This window comes from Podarcis tiliguerta (assembly GCF_965153285.1).
Source record: "Podarcis tiliguerta genome assembly, chromosome: 9".
Lineage (NCBI taxonomy): Eukaryota > Metazoa > Chordata > Lepidosauria > Squamata > Lacertidae > Podarcis > Podarcis tiliguerta.
The window spans coordinates 28,174,119-28,196,248 of record NC_139542.1 but is presented as its reverse complement, the minus strand read 5'-3'; the positions used below and the strand labels follow the sequence as shown (position 1 = coordinate 28,196,248).

Sequence of the window (22,130 nt, the reverse complement as noted above, 5' to 3'; positions counted from 1 at the left end):
CGAGCGCGCGAGGGGTGGGCTGCCGCGTGCGCTCCCTCCGGGACAATCGGCGAGGCTTAGGGAAGGAGGGGAGGGGAGGCGGCCGCGCGATAGGCTTTTGACTGGCGTTGCCCAGGCGCCTGGTTGGTGCTTGGTGGCCCCGCGCGCGCTGTGTGTGCGCGAGAGCGCGTGTGTGGCGGCGGCGGCGGCGGCAGGGCCAGGGAGGGAAAGTAGCGGGCGGGGTGTATGGGGGGAGCGGCTCTCCCAGGCTGCACTCAAGTGACATTCAGCGCGAACAACACACTCCTAACTCAGGCGGGCAGGCGGCGAGCGAGTCGCACACAGGCGCCATCCCCCTCAGCTCCTCGGCGCTGGGCTGTTCGCTCCCTTTTTAAACATTACACGAGAAAGACAACTGTGGGAGAAGCGAAGGGAGCCTCCAGCCAGGCAATTTCGCCTCTCGCCCCTCTTGACTTGGTCTCCTCTCCTCCTCCTGAAGAATGGGAAGGACCTGCCCGGGCTTTGCCTGCCGTTCCCGCTGAAAAACTGAAAAAAGGGAACGGACGAAGGAACTCTAGCATCGCGACTTCGAGGGAAGTTTAAATCCCTCTCCTCACGCTCTTTCGCGGGCAACGGGGAGCCCCGGTCGCGCTCGGTTCTCCTCAGAGCCCGCCTCGCCTCTTCGCCTCAGAAGCGCGCGCGAAGAACTTGGGGCAAAGTCGGCGCGGGCCAATCAAGGCTGGCAGTTCAGGTAAGCAGAAGCCGAGAGCGGAGAGGTTGGCGCGCGCGGCTTTCCGCGTTGCGCGGCTGGAGGCTGCTTCGCACCATGGAGGGGCGCCCTGGGCTCTGGGGAGCTCAGACAGGAGCAGCCTAAGCGGGAGCAGAGCAGGTTTGGGGGATGGCGGGCTACGGACACTTGAGGGGGACACTCGGAGAGAGGAGAGCAGCGGGTAAGGACAGCCCGTGCCTCGGGCGGCGGCGCCTGCCCCGGACAAGCCGAACTCAGCTGTGCGCCGCCCGGGGCTCTTTCGCGGGGAGGCTGCGCGCGCAAGTCCAGCCTTACGATCCAGCGCCCTCTGCGAGAGATCCTGGGACAGGCTGGCTCTTGGAAAGCTGCCTCCCCGCCCCGTCTTCACTTCCCTCTCCACCTGTTTGTGGAGCCAGACAGTCCAACTCCTCGGCTCTAAAATGCACCCAGGTCGAGCATTCGTACCAGAGAAAAAGCGCGGGGGGGGGGGGGCTAAGATGCTTGGAGCGCAGTAGCCTCGAATCTGCTTTGCTGTCTGATGTCAGATCAGTTAAAGCGGATTAGTTACCTCTCGGCACCTTTTAAATCCAGCTCTCCGATTTAACACACACACACATACCCAGCCCAGAGCCCAATTTCAACGCAAGATCCGATGCAAGTTAGTAGCTGCTATGAAAGATGTCGAGAGAACTCCTCATGCCGGATTAATTAAAACGGTGATATTAAATGTTGGGACAGGACTACAGTTAGCAGAGGAGATCGTTGGTTCACACACGCACGCACGCCGAATCGGAGGTGAAGAATGGCTAAGGCGATCCCAGCCATTAAAATCTGGGGGTTGGCCAGATACTATTCTGCACCCCCGTCTCTCTCTCTCTCTCTCTCTCTCGTCATCTGATGAGGCAAATCTGTCTGCTTCATCCCGTGTCTGATCTTCCCATTATCCTCTTTACTTTGGGAAGGGTTCTTCGTGCTGTTGGAGGGGAAAGAGAGGCATGAACCTGAGATCAAGCCAACTTTCTTTCTTTTCTTTTTGCGCCGGGGCGGGGGCGGGGGAGCGGCGCAGCTTCGCAAGACTTGCCCACCAGGTTTCCTTTCGCCCCCGTCGCCTCTCCAAAGGGGCAGCGTCTGAGGGGCTGAGCAAAGCCCCCCTGGCTGGCGGAACCGCGTCAGGAGAAGTTCCCCATCCGCGATGAGTTTTCAGGAGGGCTCTTGTTTGAAGTCTTCTCGCATGGCATGACAGTTTGGTTCTTAGGTGGGTTCCCCTTCTCTTTTCCTCCCCTTCTATCCAAAGTTATGGACCCTCTCATTACTCCAAAGAAGGAGCATTAGGTTATTCTACCTGCTGCCGCAGCACCCCAAAACCTCTCCTTGTGGTGGCACAGTGATCTTCTGGAAGACAGTAATTGTGGGAGAGGCTGAGGGAGACCAGGAAAAGGAAGAAGGCTGGAAATAACCCAGAGGCTGCCTATTACTTAAAAACAGCTTCTTTTCTCCCTCTTCCAGCTTGTGATCCTGTAGTCTCTTCCAAAGTTTTCCTGCAGCATAACCACTTGCAGGATATGGGACTCTGGCATTTGTCTCCACCCACATCACCACCACAGTTTAACCGAAGCAAAACTCAAACAAGCTCTTTCAAGCTTGAAGTTTAAACTGTTGTTTGCAGGGACTTAAACATCCTAATTGATTTGGTTTCCTTTTCCAGTTTCAGTGACAATTGGTGACTTCTGTTTCAGTGTATCTGAAGAAGTGTACTGTACATGCACACGAAAGCTCATACCAATAACAAACTTAGTTGGTCTCTAAGGTGCTACTGGAAGGAATTTTTTTTTTTTTTTATTTTGTAGTGACAATTGGAGTTAGAGATGAGTTTAGAGGATCAGAAAGGGGAGGGAGTAATTGAACGATTTTCTTCTTTAAGAACTGCCCATGATCGATGTTATATTATTCTTAGCAAGTTTCTTTGAAACTCTCCATAAGTCTCTAAAACTAGTAATATTTAAAACAAAATATTCTAGAGAAACAAATGTGTGTTTTCAGATGGTTTTGTTTGTTTTTATTACTGCACCTTTTTGAAAATTCAGTGGATTAGTCTAGCAATGGGGTCTGGCAGTTCACAGCAATTAAAGGAACAAAACAAGAAAGATGTTACTGGATGGAATGAATATGAAATATGTGTGGCTTGTATTACACATTTATTTCAACAGAGCTGAAACTGTGACTATAAAGTAACTCTTAATCACTTACAGATACAGCTTTTTATCATTCAAAGAGCATATAATTGAAGGGTATCCCTGCTCTAAAAAAAAAAAGCCCTCACCACAAGTTTATTTGTTCTGGACCCATTTAACACTCCTGTGGGAAAGTATTATGCCTTCCTCAAGCTGGTTAGCTTATTGTTATATATATATATAAATGCAATATCCTTGCCAATGCCACAGAAAGAGAATTCTGCCTTTGAATCAACCACTGTGGGTCACCCTGGAAAAAGGGAGCTGACTATTGAGTCAAGGGACCAGATGATTCTGTTCTTGGTATCTCCACTTCCCTGCGATGCCATTTTTATAAAAAAAAATCCCCCAAAAGTAAAGTATATAGTAGCATGTGGCAACTGCGAGTAAAGTATATGTTTACAATTGAGACAGCCATTTGAAATGATCCTACAAAATCACAGCTCTTGTATGATTTGTTTACTGGGCTTTGTTGAGATGCTCAGTAAGAAGGAAGGCGGGACCAAAATGGCATAATTTCTGCTCAGTACAGAACTTGCTTGTTTATGAGACAGTCCCCAGACAAAGGGGCTGTAATACTAATGGGATCAAGTCAGAGAAGCTCCACCAGGGACCTGATTCACTAGTACATACCTCCAGCTATGTGCCACAGATTTCAGATCTAATGAAACTAATCTCTCCTGAGTTGTTTCACATTTTCAGAAATTTAACTTGGTGGGGAACCTGCAATAAAAATTTGCAGCAGGCTGAAAGTATCAGATTCTTTATCTGATATAGATTATTTTATGTATACATCATCTTCATATGTCTTGCTCAGTCCAATGCATGTCTACTCAGAAGTAGATTGATGTTGTGCACAAGGGTGCTTCCTTCCCATGTAAGTCTGCATAGGTTTTAGGCTGCAATCCTACGATCAATTCTAAATAAACATATATAGGATTGGGTTGCCAGTTTGATCTTTGCACTACATAAAATAACTTTTCAGTGATGTGCTTAGTCAAAATGATGGATGCTATAAAATATATAAAGTATATGGTAATTGCCTCCCTGGACTCCTTGAGGAAGAAGGGTGGGAGATAAATTGAATAAACAAACAAACAACAATATAAATAATTCTTAGTCTGTTTATGACCGGATATAATACAACATTTTACATCCAAAGAATAGCTTCTGGAGGACATGGTGTAGAAACGTTTCAAGCCTTGCTGAATATGTAGTACAACTTTCTCAAAGGTGTTCATGGAACCTGGATCTGGACATATCAGGGATCCTAGGTCCAGCTCCCACAAGCATTTTTGATTACTGCTTCCATCTTTTACACCTACACCCACTAATTTCCATAGGAATCCTCAACTTCACCTTGTGGTAGTGTATTGAACTCTACCATTTGTAGTTCCTACCAGCCTTTTCATGTACTTGGAGAAACCTAATCTCTTCCCCCCTCCCCACTGCCCCCCTCTGTGTGTAAAAATGACTAATAATTGATTTTACCAGGCTCTTATTGTATGAGGAGGCAGTATTTTGAACCAGTGTGTCCAGTGTAAGAGGTATGCAATTTTCAGTATAGGGAAGAATAAAAAATTTCAAGTTACAGAAGAGCTGACAAGATTAACACCTCTTCTCTTGTCTACTTAAGATAGTTGTGAAATATGCACGTTAAACAGAAAGCTGGTTCATAAATTTGAAACTCACTAGGTTTTTCTGTGATTGCAAAGCAAGTAAGATTGTTAAAAGCTGTCAAGTGTTTGCTACTCTTTTCTGCTTTGTGTTTTGATTTCAAAACCAACAGAAACTTAAAACGGGAAATACCATTTGCAGATTTTTGTTTCTGTATGTCCTGTTGTTTTTAAAATACTGAGGCGTACCAATTTTTCCTTAATTCTGACATTCTGATATTTCAAAAGATAATGGTTTCTCATACTGAACAAATTCCAAAATATATATGAGAAAATAGTTGGCATCATCTATAGATATGTCAGCTTTCTGTGAAGAACATGATGGCTGTAGTGTTTTCATCACTGGTTTGGGGTAAAAAGTACACTTAGTAAAGCATACAACATAATAAGACATATTTTTCTAATTTGAGGGTTTAAATTTGTCACATGCATGTTAGGCAGATGTTAGTTTGTAGATGACAGGGGTTTAAAAAAACACACACAAAAAACCCCAGAGCTTTATGGCAGCACAGAAGTAGCATTTAATGACTTAGGTGCTATGTAACAGATGCTCCGAGTGCACACAAGCAACGTGATGTTGAATGAAGTGCCCCTTTTGTATATCTTAAACCTCTCAGATATTCTATATATATAACACTATGTGTCTAGGCGATTCTAAACACACTCAGAGCTGCATTCTATCTTAATACTCCCAGCTAGTCAGATATGAGTCTGAGACACACAGTTCTTGAAGTTGGTGTTCTGTAAACTTGTTTCAGATGCACAGCTCATTATGTGTACATGCTTTAAAAACCTGACACGAGTCAGATGAATGCGGTAAGTAGCTATTACGATATAAATGAAACTCAAGACACAACAAACAAATCTGATAAGCATTTCTGCCCTATGGAACTCAGGGTTTGATTGCCCTGGTGCATTATGCCCCATGTTACTTTTGATTTAATGAGGCTTTGATGTAAATCTGTCCCACAACATCTGTTGAAGGTATGGTGGCTAATCAGCATAACTCCTGGGCTATCAGCTGCAGCTCATTTTTTAGCATGCACAAGACCCAAGGTTCAGTCCTTGACTTCTGCAAATAGGGCTCTGAAGGACACCTGTCCGAAACTTTTGGGGAGCTGATGCTAGTCAGTGTACAGTGGTACCTGGGGTTAAGAACTTAATTCATTCTGGAGGTCCGTTCTTAACCTGAAACTGTTCTTAACCTGAGATACCACTTTAGCTAATGGGGCTTGCCGCTGCGCTGCTGCCGCACAATTTCTATTCTCATCCTGAAGCAAAGTTCTTAACCCGAGGTACTATTTCTGGGTTACCGGAGTCTGTAACCTGAAGGGTCTGTAACCTGAAGCATCTGTAACCTGAGGTACCACTACTGGACTAGACGGACCAATGGGCTGATTCAACATAATGCAATATACTATATTAGAAAATGTCCCAAACTGAAGTTGAGTTTAATTATGCCACTAACATTTCCAGAAAAACAAAAACATAGGTTTTTAACCCAGGACATGGCCATTATGTCTGTTGCATGTCAGTACAGCTGACGATGACCTTTTGTGCAAACAAATTTTTCACATGTTCCCCAGAGGTGCTTTTTGCATGCTTGTTCGTTGTTCAGACATGCACTTGGCAAATTTAGGGTCTAGAATCTAATGGACCTTTGAACACTATTTTAAACGCTATTGCGCTTCTGAAAAGGTACAACTTTCAATAGGAGCTGGTGAAATAACTCAAGAAGAATTACATACAAGTAAGCCCTGCTTGCCAGTTCGAATTTGCAGAACTGCAACTCTGGTATGACCCAATGTGGGGGGTGTAGATCAGAGCTCTCCATCTTTTGGGCACCTGGGGACACAGCTGGAAATATAAGCAACTGTTGTATGTACCACAGCATGCCAGTTTCGCAGAAGAAAAACTGGGGATGCTCAGAACCATGCCTCCTCCAAAAATGCAAAAGCAAAAACACCTGCACACATCACACAAAAAATAAAACAGACAAAAAAAGAAGGCTACACCCTGAACCAAACCGCCTAAACCTAGTATTTGTAAAATAAAATAGAAATTGGTAGGGACAGGGAAACCTTAGTTGAGTGTTAAGTATTATGTATAAGGTTGCTGCAGCACTCATGGAGGTCACATTGAGGGCTCCAGGTCAAATGCATCCTAAAATTTTATCACAGACCTATTTGCCTGCCAAGCCAATTGCATAACATTATTTTTGTGATGCATTGGTATAGTGCTTGTTCAGCCTCAACATGTTATTACTGGAGTATACAAACATAAGAGCAAACTGTTAGTACCCAAACCACTTGGAAACACATAATTTATCTCAAGATAATAGTAGGAAAGGTTTTATTGTTTTTAGAATCTGTATCTCTTCCTTTGTTTTTCTTATTGTATGCTGCTTTGATAATAATGACCAGACACAGTTAAACTGGAATGTGGGGATTTAAACTTTTGTAAATTATATTGATTATGAACAGGATTGAAGGGGGTTAGATTCTAGAGCTTTGTGTCAACTGCATTGTGAAATGGGTTGCTCATCATTTAGGGCAAGCATTTTCTTGGTTGCTTTTCTCCAGTTCTGAACATGCCCATTCTTGCCATAATACACAGATAAGTTTAGCGTGCGATTCCTCTGATGACAACGGCTCCAAAAATGTTGCCGTAATGATAATATTGCTGATTAGTATGTCTATGTATACTCTTGGTATGTACATTATGTTTATCCATACGACTGTGTGTCTGGAGACACTTGAGCATTGTTCCATGGAGAAAACTGACTAGAAAATTGCAGTTTTGAATGTAAGCACTATATACGGTAGTGTATCTCAGGATTTGGTGTTGGCAACTTGACATTGCTAATTGATTTTAGTACCTAATTTTTGTTGTTGTTGTCACTACCATTGAAAAGTTAATATTTAATTTGGAAAATTAGGTTGTGAAAAATTTAAATTAAAAGTAATTCCAAATAATGTTGAGTTAACAGAGGTTTTTTAGTCTGGTGGTTGGAAACAGAAATTCATTAAATTAAAGGGGCAAGTTTATATATAAGTTTAGATTTATTCGTTAGGCAACTTTGGAGGCACCCTGGAAACCTTCCATAGGCTGATGAATATTCTGAATCAGATATAGTTTTAGATATTGTTGTTATTGTTGGCATCCGTCTGTCTAGGGAGACAATAGAAGAGTACGCTTTCAATCTTGTCTTTAAAAATACAATCGGACAAGCTGCCACATTCTTATGGTTACAAGTTATATTAAACATGATCCCCGCAAAACATGTTTGGCTCCTGGACACAGAAGCTTCTTGAATGTGAAAGGTGTCGAAGCATTTACCCTTGACTTCTGAAAGCTCTATTCTCTCCCCCTACATTTTTTTTGGTGTCAAATATGTTATGAAAAATAGTGAATAAACACATCATCAGAAATCTTATTTTGTAAAAAGATACACTTCATGATGATATAAAAGACAAACTTTTAGGCTTCGCTTGTCAGTTTAAGAAACTGTTAGAAAAACAAGCCAAAAAATGAATTTTAGATGAAGGAATGCTAGGGCTATGTTTCACTCCTGCGGTGCCTTCATGCAATGAAGCGACAGCTTTAACCACAGAACATCTGGGCCCTAGCTTCTGTTACAGTAGAGCTTTTTAAGGGGAAAGCATGTCTTGTTTGACTGTGCATTCATTTCGAGCCATTAAGCTTTTGCACTAGTTTTTAAAGATTAAAAAAGTTTCTGCCACCTTTTTCAAGGGGCTATTTTCAGCATTCTCATTGAATTTTGCCACTTTGGTGGATGCTGAATTTAATTTGGTTACTAAGCAGGTATTTATCATGCCGTTCCTCACCTTTTTTTTTTTAGGGGTGAATTTACTAATTAATCTATTCATTAACAAATTTATATTTAGCAGTTCACACTCTTTTTGCAACTTTTGTGTGTGTGGTTTTAAAACTAAAGGTAATAGAAACAGTATGCTCTAACTTATCTCATGAACAGAAAACTATTATGGAGCTTTTTGGAAAAACATGTGTTTATATTTGTTTTTATGTCATTGCTGATGGGATTGGATACTGATACATATAGAAATAGAAATAATTCATACTTTCATACATTGTCTGTTGAACATATAAGTTCAAGCCTGCTCTTGAGAAGCATTATTTTTATTACTTGGTTTTTTTGAAATGCTAAAAGTTTAGATGAACTTTGCAATGTAGCCTGTCATGTATTACACTTAAGTTAACACTTACCTGCCTTTTACACTGTCATGGGTCATTGATGTCAAAGGTTTCATAAAGCTCTGCATTTAAGTAGTCTACCATCCTAATGCCACTTACCTGGCAGTAAATTCCATTGAATTCAATAGGACTTACTCCTGAGTGGACATGGTTAGGATTCTGACTGTTAATTATGAAGCAAATGCATTGAAATCAATGGAACTTACGTTAGTCATGATTAACAAATCCCATTGATTTTAATGGGTCTAGCCTGTATCATCTTATTACCAAAAGTGGAATAAGTGTGGAAAAGCGGTTCAGGGCCAAATCCAGGATACGATCCTGATTCAGATTGGGGTCCCACACCAGTTTTTATATTCAAAATGCATTCTGCCGCTCTGCTGTTTTTTCTCATAGATGCTGTTTGAAGTAAACAGTGTATTTGATGGCAAAAACCAGCCAGGAAGGAGACATCAGGTACACATTCCAGGTCAGGAACACATTCCATGGCCCAATGTGTGCTTTACCACCAAAATAAAGGCAGCCCGATTAAGCATGCTTGCTTAAACATGTGACTAATGTTATGTGTACTTTGGCCTTCATGCACCTAGAAGGAAGAATAGTTAGGTCTGATTACTTTCACTCTTAATGAAACTGGGAGGCAAAACATCTCATAGAGTACTTGAGATAAGCAAAAATGATTTTTGACAATATGTATTAGGGTCCTCTTCTATCCATAATACTTACATCAAAAGAGCCGAACGAACATGAAAGCAATCTCAATGCATAAGCAAAATTTGCAGGGGGCACAAGGCACTGTGGGAGATAACTATCTACTAAGACACTCCAGTAAATCCCAGAAGGTAGTGGGACCACCTGAATTCCCAAATAATTCTACAGAGGACTAATGAATAAGTGAAGTCCTTGTTTTAATGGCATGTGTGGTTTGGCTTTGGGAGTACAACTGTATGCACACAATGTGGAAGAAAGCTCCACTGAACTCAGTGGGAGTTTTTCTGAATATAATGTGCATAGAACCAGAATAAATGTGAGTTAAGGATTGCAGCCGTAAGAGAAAAATATGCCTGCCACATTATCTGGAGGACATTTACTGGAGCAGCGATTGATAGTGTAGAGAACACATAAGCTTCACATTTGTCTTGATGAAGTAAAAGGGATGCTTTCACCTTTTGCCAATAGATTTTAATGACTAGGAGGAAGTTCCTTGCTTTCAGCATTTTTTTGAGACGAGAATGTTTTGTATGCACAGATAAAGCTATTTAACGAGTTTTAAACTCCTAGTTTCTGGTAGTAGGCAGAAATCAAAGTAAGCTAAAGGATACTAGAAAGTAGCACGGAACAAGAGGAGATGATTTATTATTTTAGAAAACTGCAGTGGGGTATCTCACTGCAGGGAGAAGTATTTGCTCTTGAAATTGATGAACTGCCCAGGGGAGGAAATCAAAACCAAAGAATGGGGATGCCTTGCTTTCAGAGGAATTCAAATATTGCATCCTTACAGAAGGCAACAAAGAATAAAACCTAATATTTATTGCATAAATGATTTTAAAAAATTAAACTAAAAAAAATTATCTGGGAAAAAGGCAGGCTATAAATAAATATAATAATAACACTCTAGAAGATTAACATTGTATAAGAACAGGCTTATGTACACGACAGCTATATTGAACATGACAGCTTTGAATGTGTTTTTCAGTTTTACGTTGCCATTTTGCACTGTAACATCTTGTGTCCTACAAACTAATAAATTTACCCTGCGCTTGGAGTAAATGGTTTGCCTCAATTTAATTCAACTAATGAAATGGCATGCACAATAATACAGTGATTAAAAAGTGTGGCAAAATAAATGTCATGTACTCAGGTACTCAAACATTAGTACCCAAACATTAGCAATGGGTAGTTTAATACTTCTATGGTTTGTTGAAGCTTCTGGCTTGCCAATGAAGAGGCAGTCTCTCCCTGAGTTTAAGCTGAATTCCAGGAGCAATTTATTATTAATCCTTAATGATTTATCCCTCATTAATGAGGTCACAGCAATCCTTGCTATCCATTGATGAGTTTCCTAAGAATCTAGATACTTCTACTTCACCTCCATTTTTCTAAAAGGTGGTGATAGATAGCTTTTTTCAACTTAGAGTTTTTTCAACTTACACAGAAGTTTTTTCAACTTCTTACACAAATGCTGGCTTGTACCACAAACTACAGGTGCATAAAGTATGCAATTGTGCAAGGAAGTACAGTGCCCTGTTGCACCATAATGAGTAAGTGCAGATGAGTTTATTACTAAGGATTATTACCAGGGGGTTTTTTTTATAGAAAAATTGGTGCCAGTACTTACCATGAAATGGTTACAGCAAGTGAGCAACTGCGGTAAAAAAGCACTGATTATTATGATTGCAAAGTAAGGGTACAGATTGGGACAGTTGTGTTTGGTAATCAACAGCAAGCGCTTGGTTTGTGTTGAAGAAAAATAAAAGGGGCTTGTTGGAGTACAGTGGGTTTGCTAGGTTTGTGGGGGAATAAATAGGGTCTTCTGCTGGTTTGCAGAACTGAGTTGCTAGAAAAATGTGCCCACCAACCACAAGCTATTACATGAAAATGGATCCTGGATGGTGACCATGGCTGGGCACATACTATATGGTGTGACTTGTTAATCTCTCTCCCTCTTGCCCCAGTTTGGAGGCAGTGTGCTTTCTTTGTCTGTGGAGCACACAGCCGCTGATGGTATGTTTCTAAATACCTAGGTTGCCCTCCTTCCCTAGGGAATCAAATTTTGTTGTGTTTGGATACACTATGGCTAACTAAGAATTGTTAACGGAGCTTACACACGCATCCTTGATTATCTGTGTCCCACAGGGGACTCAGAATAAATTCAGCTAATTGATGATAATTGCTAGTTAAAGGGCATTGTGGTAACCTCTGTTTATCCTAATTGAATTAGTACCGTACCATATTGTGAATAAAATCTAATGATAGGGCCTTAATACACAAGATGTAGTGATAAGTAGTAGAGATAAGTGAAACATAAATGAACAAAAAAGTGTTTTTGGTCTACATTCTCCCAAGTTCTGTTGTTCCTAACAAATATGAATATGAAGAAGAAGAAAAAGCTGTTGTGTGTTATTAGATAGATTAGGCTTCCTGAACAATGAACAGTGGCGCTGTGATTGCTGTTAGTTTGTGATAATATTGAGGTTGTTTTGGTTAAGCTACCTATGCTATTGATAAGATTAATATGGATAAGAAATGCCTGTCCCATAGATTATCATTTTCAGTTAAATTTGACTGTTTGGCCTTGTGTATTTTTTATGCAAAAAAAGCTTTTAGACAGATAAACAGATGAGGAGGTAGCCATATAGGAATAGCCTTCTTAATCACTTTTACTGTGTTATAATTTATCCCGAGTCTTTGTGATAGAGTTGGATACAATTTCTAGGTTAGCCTTGTTTGCTCCTGGCAGACACATAGTATGAGACTTACAAACATGCAAGCAGGTTCTGTTCCGTTTGCACTGCTAAGCTGCCCCTGCCATACATCATAGGTGAATGTTCCTCATACTGTGTAAACTAACAATGTTTGAAATTTCCCTGCAACAGGGAGTATGGCCGCCACTTTTGTGTCATATAATAAAAGAACAGGCATGGTGCTCTGAACCATCTGGAATTTTTAAATAGTAGAACATTAGGAACAGTATAGGAACATTTTTTTAATCAGATCATCATCATCATCATCATCATGATGATATTCATAGTAGCCCCAATTTCTCAGCGGCTTTATCTTAGCCTAGCTGTTCTCAGGTATGTACATTTAGCATTCTTCTTTTTGATTTATATTTGCATTTGATTTAAAGAGAAAATTATTGCATTCCTATACATTTTGGAATACAATAAGAATAAATAATAATAATGAACAACAACAATAAATAAATAAATGCAGTACTATTAATTAAGCCAAAAAATGAATACTCAATACAACCTTTTTCCTCTTTCCACAAACTCCAATTGTCAGGGTCTGCACCTTAATTGAACAGAATGGTTTAGATCCAGACTTAGTAATGCTCAGAATAGGGCCAATGAAATCAATGGGACTTTAGTTAGTCATGCTACAAGTAAACCCCTTGAAATTAACTAAACCTGCAATTCTAAAGCCACCAAGCTGGAGTAAGCCCCACTGAATTAAATAGGGCATAGTTAGTATTGCACTATAAGCCTGGATCTACTCTAATAACTGAGAATAACAGGGTTTCAGGTCACTATAGACTAGAATAGAGGCTTAAGTTATGAAATCATTTTGCAAAATGTCCATGGTGTTATGAATATGAAAGTGCTTTGTTTTTTCCTATTTAATTCAGATTCACTAATCTGTTTGTATCCAGACTGTCTAAACTGACTTGTTGTAATCTAGAAACCTGATGCAAATTAAACTGTTTACAGACTTGAGGTGGTGATAATGCTGTGTTTCCTTCCATTGGCTGGAGCATCCTGTGGGTAGAGTTCTGAATATCCAACCAATGAGGAGGCTGCAGGAAGTAGGACAATCAGCAAAAATTAACCTCCTCCATCCCTGTCCCTGGGATCATCCACTAGCCTTCCATAAACAGAAGAAACGCATCTCTTTATGAAAGGCACATTTACAATCCAAGTCCCTGTGTTTGGACATGTATCCACAAATATTAGTCTTTCTCCCACACCAGTTGCTGTTTTAAATACATGGTGGTGGAATACTTACGATGCTTATGGATTTCCAGCAGGTGGAGATGTAAGTGGTGTGTGAATAGCTGCATCTTGGAGCAGTCAAGATATCTTAGCCTAGCCTACCTCACAAGGTTGTTGTTAGGTTAAATTGGGAGGAAGAAAACCATGTATGTCAGCATGAGCTCCTTGGATGAAATGTAACGATGCACTATATTATATAACCGATGAATGTGATTACAGTGGTGATAGGATTGTAAAAACCAGGAGATCTTTCTTGGAAATCAGAGCCCCTTTTCATTCAGCTTTGCATAAGGAGGCAGAAACCTCTCTAGTTTTGTGGAATTTTGTTGAGACAAACCATCAGGCTGTAAAGAGCAACCATGAGTGACTCTCCAAAGAAGGATAACCCTAAAACATGGTAGGAGCCATTTTAAGCCATGTAAGTTTTGACTCATTTGATCAGAAAGGGGGGGGGGGACCATGGTTGTAGAAAACCTGCTACATTCTACTAATTGTGCACAGGTACAATTTAGATTTATTCCCCTGGACTGTTTTAGTTGAAATAAGATTTGGATTTGGATTTGCATCCTAGTGTGATTGGGCTTCAGCCTGGTTAGCAACAGAGATGTGTTTCTCCTTTACCCAGCACTTGTCCCCTCATAGGCAGGTGCTGAAAGGGGTGGGTTCATTTTTGCGGGGCATTAAAAGTTTGTGAAACGCATTCCACCTTTGTTTTGGCACAGAACATAAAATGAAACCATGCTGCTCTTTGTGTAAACAATACAGCCAATTTACTTAATCCACATTCATCTATTCAATTTATAAATCTCATAACACAGTAATAAGATCTTATAATAAATTTATGTACCGCTTGAGGGAAAGCCTCTGAACTACGTTAAAACAACAAGAAAAGTTTCCTCTTAATTAATTATAGCATGACTTCTTGGCACACATTTGTGTAACATAGATACTGATAATCAAGACAAATTTGGCAGAATTTGCATGGGAATAAATGTGTTAAGCAATATATCCATAGCTGTCCATGCATGAGCAAAATGGACTTCCACTCACTTAATGGAATTTCACATTCCTGTCTTTCTCCTGTAGCCCTCCATGCAACCTCAAAATCTGCTCTGTGGATTGAAGGCCCCCCAGAGCATATTTTGGGGTTGCATGGGAGGGGGCTGCAATGGGGGAAAAGGAACATGAAATCCCTTTCCATAAGTGGAAGTCCATTCTTTTCACAGATGGACAGCATTAGATACACTCCTTAACCCACTTAGAACTGTATAAAATCCACTAAAATGTTAGATTCAACCCATAGTCTGTGTTGAAATGTCATTTATTACAAGGAATTCTGACAAATGGTTAGGTCAGTGGAAAATTCTATTTTTGTTTTTAATAGTCTTTAATGAAACTTCTGTGTCAACTACTTCCTCTTTGGTCAGAATAGTATTTAATTTAATTTAACTTTCAAATTCTTCCATGAGAAAAAAGTACCTTGTAGCTCTGAAGACAAACAGAACCAATAATAAATTCATGCGTTCTACTTTAAGTAAAAAGCAAATTCTCTGAGGTCAGCGATTACACCATGTCTTAATTGAGCCCCATGTCTCCTCATATTCCTTTCTTATTACATTTCTAAAGTAAATCCGAAAAATCATTTGACTAAAGATAATTCCTACTTGGCAAGGTATCGGTCATATAATATAGTGCATGATATTTAAAAACCTGAAAACATGCCATTGACATGCTTAAGGCCTCTGGATAAAATCATGGAAAGTAATAGTAATAAATATGTGTCCTCTTTATCATCTTGTTGGTGCAATGCCTTCGGTAATAGTGCTTTCTGTTTATGAGTAATGTTCATCTAAGGATGGTTGAGAAACCTTTGCTAAGCCTCGTGATGCTTCTCAGAAGCAGATAATTGGGCCCCCAACACAACTCAGTCTATATTCTACCTTTGAAAAATAGAATTCCCTTGACGTACATTCCAACCCCCACTTAATCTGGAAATAATAATGAAGAACAGGAAAGCAACTCAAGCAGGCTTCCCACCTCCTAGTCTCTACATATGTCCTCCAAATCCCCCAACAGCTCCAGAAGCATGAAGATCCTGAACTTTGAACTAATTACCCCCCTCCCTGCCAAAACATTGTTTTCTTTTAGTACTTCTTTCTTAAAGTCATCGTTAAAAAGTTTGGGGGATTTGAAGGTTTCCAGATTGTTGTCATGGTCACTCATCTGTGGTACGCTGACCTATGTGCCTGTTTATATGCCCTCTTTTTTTTTTCCACGAGTAGCTAGCTAAAGGACTAACCTTTCCCCTACAATGGACAAATAAACAGAGAACAAGCAGCTAAGCAAGTATAAAGCCTTTGATCATTTGATTTTGATAGCTCTTAATCACACCGTTTTATGCATAGCCAAGAAACATTATTTTTGAAAAACAAAAACCATTGCAAAAAATGATTTCTTGGTCAAGATAAGACTGTTTTCTGTACATGATTAGAAGAAATGTTTAGAAACCATAACATCTCAGAGAGTTAATAGCTAGGTTGGTTCTAGAGAATGAAAGATGGAGGTGAAGTGAAATTATACCCTGATTAGTTCAAAACAAGTTTAGACTGGCTCAAACTGGAGCACCAAAGAAGGGCCTTCAGATTAGATCAAAAAGCTCAGTAACATGGTTGCCACTTACAGCTTCCTGTCCAGAATTCCATCTTGCTTCTAAACTTTTGAAACCTTTCATTTGATCGAATGCACATAATAATAATTGTGTACTTAGCTTTGGAAAAATCTTTTGAGAAAGCCCCTCAGTAAAGTTTAGCAGTTTGTTTTATGGATTAGACAGGTGGTTTTATGGATTAAGGAACAGGAAGCCGTTTTCCCAATTGAGGGGTATAAAAATTGAGTCCTCCAAGGACCAGTATTTCTCAATTTATTTCATAAATGTTCTAGAGTTAGGGGTGAGTAGTGAAGTAGCCATGTTAGTGGACTATACAAAATTGTTCAGAGTGATTAAAACAAAAAGGGATTGTGAAGAGCTCCAGAAGGATCTCTCCAAACTGAGTGAATGGGAAGTAAAATGACAAATATGATTCTATGTTAATGGAAAATTATGTGCACTGGGGCAAAAGGGGGCCTAGTTTCACATATGTACAAAACAGGAAAACTCCTCTATAAGGAAAACTTACAACTCACCTAGAGATCTGCCACATCTAACCCATCCTAGCAAGCCCAGGGTTAGGATTTCACCCCTATTTTGCATGCGATAATGGCAGCTATGATGTACTGTCCCTTTCAAATATTTACTAGAGGAACTGTACTGTATAAAAAATTATTTTAAAAAAAATAGGTGAAGACTTGCATCACATCAAACAGCAGGCAAGAAATGAACAGAAGGGAACATACCTTGAAAGAACTGCAGTTGAAACACTGCATGCAGAAGCCACCTACTTAGCCTATACAGAAATTGTGTTGTAATTGAAAGACTCTCATGAGGAAAGATGTGAAAGGGTGAAGAAATTTAAGGAAATCTGAGATGCTTGGTTAGAGCTAATATAATAAATAAAAGCAGCACACTTGATTGAGTAAGCCAGCATACAGACTAAATACAGCCAGCACACTTCTTAATCTTGCACTGTAACAATATTTTCCCCAGTCCTGTTTGAATGTGTCTTTTAGGAATTCCTCTGACATTGATTTGGTGAGGTTGGATTTGGGATAGGAGAAACTCAGATCTGATATGTGCATATTTGTTTGGTGAGGTCTAGAGAATTGTTTGCTTCCGGACCTTTGACCCTGGAATATGAAATGTAGTTGCTAATTGATTCTGTAATTCAGAGCATATTTCCTTGGAAGCAAGTTCCATTGAAATAAATGTGACTCACTTTAAATAAGTACAGGCAACTTTCAATGCACAGGCAACTATAGCAAATTTACATGGAGGTTATGTTTCGAGGCACCACACACATATGTGAAATTGTGTAGATTTGAAACACCATAGGATAATCCTGTAAACATCCCAAAAACTATGGAATCTCTTGAAAAACCCTTTAAAAAGCCAGCAACATTTACTAAACTCCACCATTATCATTCCCTCCAAACCTCATTGCTCAAAATCCAACTCTCCACAAGCCTCAACCATCAGGGCAAGGGCTCCTGGGATTGCTAGGTGCTGTTTTGGCACCTTTTGCCCATCCTGGGCTCTTCTAGGGCCGTTTTTGCAATTTTTAAATTCACATCTGTGTTCAGCGCAATGTGCGTATGCATGGTCACACACGTGGGAAACGCACGTAAATGGGGGGGCGGGGGCTGTTGCCTGTGCATTGAAACAACTACACCAAACAGACCTATAAAGGCATCTTCAGTAACAACCTTTAACCACCAGGTTAAAACTTTCCTTTTTAGCAAGGCTTTGGACGCAGGTGGTGCTGTGGTCTAAACCACTGAGCCTAGGGCTTGCCGATCTGAAGGCCAGCGGTTTGAATCCCCGCAATGGGGTGAGCTCCCGTTGCTCTGTCCCTCTTCCTGCCAACCTAGCAGTTCGAAAGCACTTCAAAATGCAAGTAGATAAAGAGGTACCACTCTGGCGGGAAAGTAAACACCGTTTCCATGCGCTGCTCTGGTTTCGCCAGAAGCGGCTTAGACATGCTGGCCACATGACCCAGAAGCTGTCTGTGGACAAATGCTGGCTCCCTCGGCCCATAAAGCGAGATGAGTGCCGCAACCCCAGAGTCGTTTGCGATTGGACTTAGCTGTCAGGGGTCCTTTACCTTTACCTTGGCCTGACAAATGCTGTTTTATGGTTTTAATGCTGTTGAATGTTTTTGCTGTTTTATTTGTAGGCTTTCTGTACTGTAGCTGATTATGTTTTCTTGGTGTTTTATATGTGTCCATTTAAATACAATTTAATCACTTCTAGTTTTATTTGTTCTAAAATTTTAGTTAAATTGCTGTGTAGAAAGAAATGTAGCTTTTTTCTGTTCCAAACAACAGATTTTTTTTGTAATTAATTACAATAGTGTAAAATACATTCAAAACATAGGGAGTGGTTATTGGTATATTATAACAGGATACATTATGGTATTTGATCATTTTATTAGGTACTCAGCAGGGAAGTTCTTTCTCGGTCTCCAGCTGTGTGCAGATAGGGAAATTGATGCATGATCTTACATTACTCCTATGGGGGAAAAATATTTTGTAATGAAATCCTATAGGAACTTTCAGAGAAAATCAATGAATAGTAGCTGGCAGGAATTTAGTATTCTGTTCACATATCTTTTCTGCAAAATCTACTTTTAATTTTTTGTATTTATGAAACTTTTTCACATGTGCTTTCCTTTCTGGAGGACAAAAATGGAAGCTGTAAGATTTGTCTATCTGTAACCTAAAGGGAACTCAAGGGAAAATGAGATTTTAAGTGAGTTATGTTGAAACTCCTTTTATTAGTAGGAACCATGAAGGAGAAAATTTGAAATCTTTCTTCTTCTTCTTCTTCATTTCTCAAAGATTAAATAAAATGTTTGAGAAAATATATAGAAAACAGAGGAACTCTTTTAAAATGTGCTAGAATTTAGCAGCAAAACATCCATAGTTGAGTTCCTGATCATATGCTAGCAGGCAATCACTGAGATATTACGTATTTAGTTGTTGTTTTTCCCTCTGCCTATTTCAGCCATTTTTTATTTTTTTAAAAATTGTGCCCCAGATCCATCCTTGCATTCTGATGCAGTACCTACACACAAGTAGGCAGCTAAAAAAACCAACCACTGTTACTTTTTCAGGGCCTTTGTAGTTGCTTATCCAAGGGCTCATTTCCATCTTACTTCAGCCTTTGATTAACCCCTTTAATTGGGTAAACAAACTCAGTTTGTTTACAGAATTGATTGTGTAAACAGATCAGTTGAAGGAAGATAAGAGGCTGGTGGTAATCAAGGTAACTGGAAAGACCAAAAAGTATAGCTTTAGCCACAATGTGTTTCTTGTTCATATTTAAATTGTAAATTCTTTTAAGTGCTTCTAACATGAAAATAATGCTGAATCTGTGTCATTTAAGATAGGATCAAACCTAGATGGTGGCAGCTCTGCATGCTTAAACTACACGGTCATGTAGAAGAGAGGAGATGGAAAGGGTGAGAGGTATTGGATCCCTTCCCCAACTCACATATCACTTCCCCAGAGTACCTCATGTCATTCACTTTTCCTTCAAGAGAGGCCCAATCCTGGAAGTTATTCTGATGGGACAAGACTTGTGAAGAGTGGCTTCAGGGAATTGAGTGGTTGGCAAGGGAGGGTTTAGAAATCATTACCCATATCCCCGCTCTGCTCTTGAAATTGGATCATCCAGAGGCACACACACCACTTATTAAATGAATGAGACAAATCTAAATTTAAATAAAAAGACTGGCTGTTAAATCTACTTCGAGATAAAATGCACCTGTGCCACCTGGCTAGTGAGGTAAATGGGGTGCTCCAATATAGTGCTAAAACTGAAAACACAACACACATTGCCATCAAAGGAAAAGGGGGAAAGCCTTTCAGAACCTAACTATTCCTTTTCAAGATGATCAGATGGTGTTTTCTTTGACCTTTGGCTTCTTCAGTATAACTAAACTGAGTGTTCCCAGAAGTGGTCTTAACAAAACTTCTTAGTAGCTATAGCACAGGTCCCCATGGTATTACTTATGGATGGATTAGAAAAATAAATCCAATTGTTAAGGTATTTTATTTTACAATATTTCTTTGAAATGCTGATGTGATTTCCGTTGTTGCAATAATATGTTCAACAAAAGGAGAAAACACGTTCTGAAATAAACTGTAAAATAAGTCCCATACTGTATTTGAGCATATTAAGATTCTAAAATTGTCAAAGGATCCATTGTTACTCCTTAAATTTCAGTTATTTTATTGCACAATGTAGCACATAAATATACACCCACCCACATTTATAATATGTCAATCTAGAAATTTATTTATTGGGGGGGAAGGAGGAAATTGCATTATATTCATTGCTAGCCCTACTCAGAGCAGACCCACTGAAACAAATGAGCATGACTAAGATATATTAATTTCAATGGGTCTACTCTGAAGGAACTTAGTTGGATACATCCCTGAGCTCTGCACTGATACCGTACTCTTCATTGCACCCTACCTGGAGCTGGTCTGAATCCTTGCTCCAAATGCCCTTGCCCAACAACATGAGATGGGTAACATACCCTCCAACATGCTGCAGAGGAAAATTGGGACGTGTGTCTTTTGGGGGCTGCAGTCTCATGGAAGCCAGGTAACTCGCTTGAGAGCATGACCCCCAAAACTGGTGTCTTTGGGGGCTGTGCCTGGGATGCAATCGCAAGTCAGGATGGCTTCTGTAATTCTAGGATGCCCCACTCAAAGTGGAACAGTTGAGGGGTATGGGGCAACCACTGGAGACAGGGCCCCAGTTATGGAGCATCCTTCTAAAGGAGGTTCACCTGACACCATCTTTCTGGCCTTTTCAGTACTAAGTGAAGATTTCTTTGTTTATCCAGGCCTTTTAAATAACATGTGTTATTTAAGAGGATATGGTCCTCTTAGGTTAAAAAATGTGTTTCAGTTGTGTTTTTAATGTCAAATGATATCAATCATTTTCTGTCATATTTTAATTTTTATATATGTTTTGCAGGCCACTTACGATATATTGTGGGTTGGCTATATACATTTAGTTAATAAATACATGAATAAATTTGAAACAAGTTGGATTTCAGTGAAAAGAACTAATGAGCAATTTAGAGTTTATCAGCGCAGTAGTGCTGGCCTGCAGAACCAACGTTCTGATTTATTTAGTTCAAAAGTTTATACCTTGCCTCTCCAATATGTTAGCTTCATTCAAGGCAGCTTACAATTAAAAACAAAGCAATCCCATAAAAATAACACAACATAAAATCAGAAACAGGCTTGAATAATTAATTTTCTGGTTTTACTTTTGATTCAACATAAGAGGCTGGCTGTCAACATTTAGTTTCAAATTTAAAATCATGTGTACTTTTGGCTCCAGCTTTGTTATTGCCCCTGACCCCACTGAGGAACAAGGTTGGGAATAAACAACCAAATAAAGTGTAGGGTAAATGGAGGTTAAGTTGTACAAAGCACAGTGTATGGGACTGTACTATAGGCAGGCTAACCTGTGGCCCTCCAGATGTTGGAACACCATGGCCAGTCATCAGGGATGTTCTGATTGGAAGTTCAGCAACATCTGGAGGCCACAGGTTCACCATCTAGCTGTAGAACATTTTTATTGCTTACATGGCACTGAAGTCAACTGAAGTCCTGAACTTTTAAAATCCTTTTTTCCTTTGGCACAATGATGAATTTAACTCTCTTTAAAATTGAGCTAGTTGCTTGCTGTTAGTGTGTGTGTAATGCCGCACTTATGCTCACAACATGTTTCCAGTGCAGACCTAGAACTGCTTTGGAAGACCAAGTTGAGTTGGCATGCCAAACACCTCTGTAGGATACAAGCGGCAAATGGAAGGGCAGACATTATATACTTTTTTTGGTTAATAAAAAAAGACAACTACCACAT

At 39.9% G+C, this 22,130-nt stretch overlaps 1 protein-coding gene across 1 annotated transcript in view; it reads left to right on the top strand.

Annotated features, from left to right (window-relative positions):
• The first annotated feature begins 1,904 nt into the window (after nt 1–1,904).
• Nucleotides 1,905–22,130, top strand: part of NDNF (neuron derived neurotrophic factor) — a 32,750-nt gene continuing 12,524 nt past the window's right edge. The window contains 2 exon segments of the mRNA XM_083457363.1: nt 1,905–1,951; nt 1,953–1,982. Coding sequence (XP_083313489.1) covers nt 1,920–1,951; nt 1,953–1,982 — 62 coding nt within the window. The 5' untranslated portion in view covers nt 1,905–1,919.